This window comes from Etheostoma spectabile, chromosome 1, assembly GCF_008692095.1.
Source record: "Etheostoma spectabile isolate EspeVRDwgs_2016 chromosome 1, UIUC_Espe_1.0, whole genome shotgun sequence".
In the NCBI taxonomy this organism is placed as follows: Eukaryota; Metazoa; Chordata; class Actinopteri; order Perciformes; family Percidae; genus Etheostoma; species Etheostoma spectabile.
This window is the reverse complement of record NC_045733.1, coordinates 23,499,366-23,500,695: the sequence shown is the minus strand read 5'-3', so window position 1 is coordinate 23,500,695 and position 1,330 is coordinate 23,499,366. Positions and strand designations below refer to the sequence as shown.

Genomic DNA, 1,330 nt, shown 5'->3' with positions numbered 1-1,330 from the left:
CAGACACTTAGAATAATAATCTGAGTTTGTCTGCGACAAAAACAGAACTTTTAATAGTGGAACAGTTTAAAGATGTCGTTCCATCAGTCACTTAGACACATAAACATGCGGAAAACAGGGTCCAGGTTGAGAAAAATACAAAAACAAAGTTACCCTTTAAGTTTTTCTTTACAAACCGGGGGTACAATCTTAGAGGAAGATGCTGCTGAGACAGTTGTTGACTGCAGCAGGTGGGTGTTAATGATGTGTGACGGTGTGATGTCATCCTGCTGCCAGCTGCTGTTGGAGGCCGGAGCAGATGTGGAGGGAGGAGCCCTGCTGGACGCTCAGCAGAGCTCCGCCGAGACGCCGCTCCAGCTGGCTGCTGCTGCAGGTAGGTCGGGAGGGAAGACCTCCGGGGGTCTGCTCCATAGAGATAAAACCCAGACTTTGACAACACACGGACAGACTCTGCAAATACAACTTTAGATAATACTTACATGCTCATTGTCCAAGCAAAATGCCAGACTGATCTCATGAAATTGGCGTGTTATCCAGATGCATTCTGGCTTTTAAGCATGCTTATCAACGCTGTTCCATTGAGTTACTGTGCATTATCTTGCAATAGCATTTGAATTGACGCCGTAGGACGTTGGTAGGTACAACACAGGACTTTCACCTGTTAATTTATCTATTTGATTAGGACAATGCACATTAATCAACATTTCTGTAAATGCATCAGTGTTAGCCAATTGGCTAATTTTCAACTGCAGTCCTTGTTACCCAGCATGCATGTCTTTATGGTGGGAGGAAACCCACGCAAACACAGGGACAACATGCAAACTGTACACAGAAGGGCCAAGAATGACCTGGACTCGAACCCAGACCCTTCTTACTATGAAGTAGAAGTGCGAACCACTGAGACACCGTGCTGGCATTTGCTGTGATAGTATATGAACATGCAACACAATCAGGTACATGTTAAGGTACAGCTGATGTCTCTCTCTCTTGAATTATTCCAACAAAATCTTCTCAGGTTACTACGAGATGGTGAGCTTGCTCCTCACCCATGGAGCAGACCCTCTGCTCAGAGTGCATCATGGGAACTCCCTGACATCACCGCTGTACGAGGACATGAACTGCTTCAGCTATGCAGCGGCACACGGACACAGGTTGGACGTTTAGAGCAGTAGAATCATAAAAAATAACTTTAAGCTGCAGTTTCAGCAATGAAAGTAATGAGAAGAAACCACTTCAGGTGAAGAGTTGATCCAGATATATCACATCTTCATCACGTCTTTTATATAGACCTTAGTGGTCCCTAATACTGTATCTGAAGTCTCTTTTATAT

At 44.5% G+C, this 1,330-nt stretch overlaps 1 protein-coding gene across 1 annotated transcript in view; it reads left to right on the top strand.

Moving 5' to 3' along the window:
- Nucleotides 1-1,330, top strand: part of LOC116690741 (ankyrin repeat and BTB/POZ domain-containing protein 2) — a 92,697-nt gene that overhangs the window by 53,341 nt on the left and 38,026 nt on the right. The window contains exons 9-10 of the mRNA XM_032517908.1: nt 277-373; nt 1,016-1,151. Coding sequence (XP_032373799.1) covers nt 277-373; nt 1,016-1,151 — 233 coding nt within the window. The remainder of the gene's footprint in view (nt 1-276; nt 374-1,015; nt 1,152-1,330) is intronic.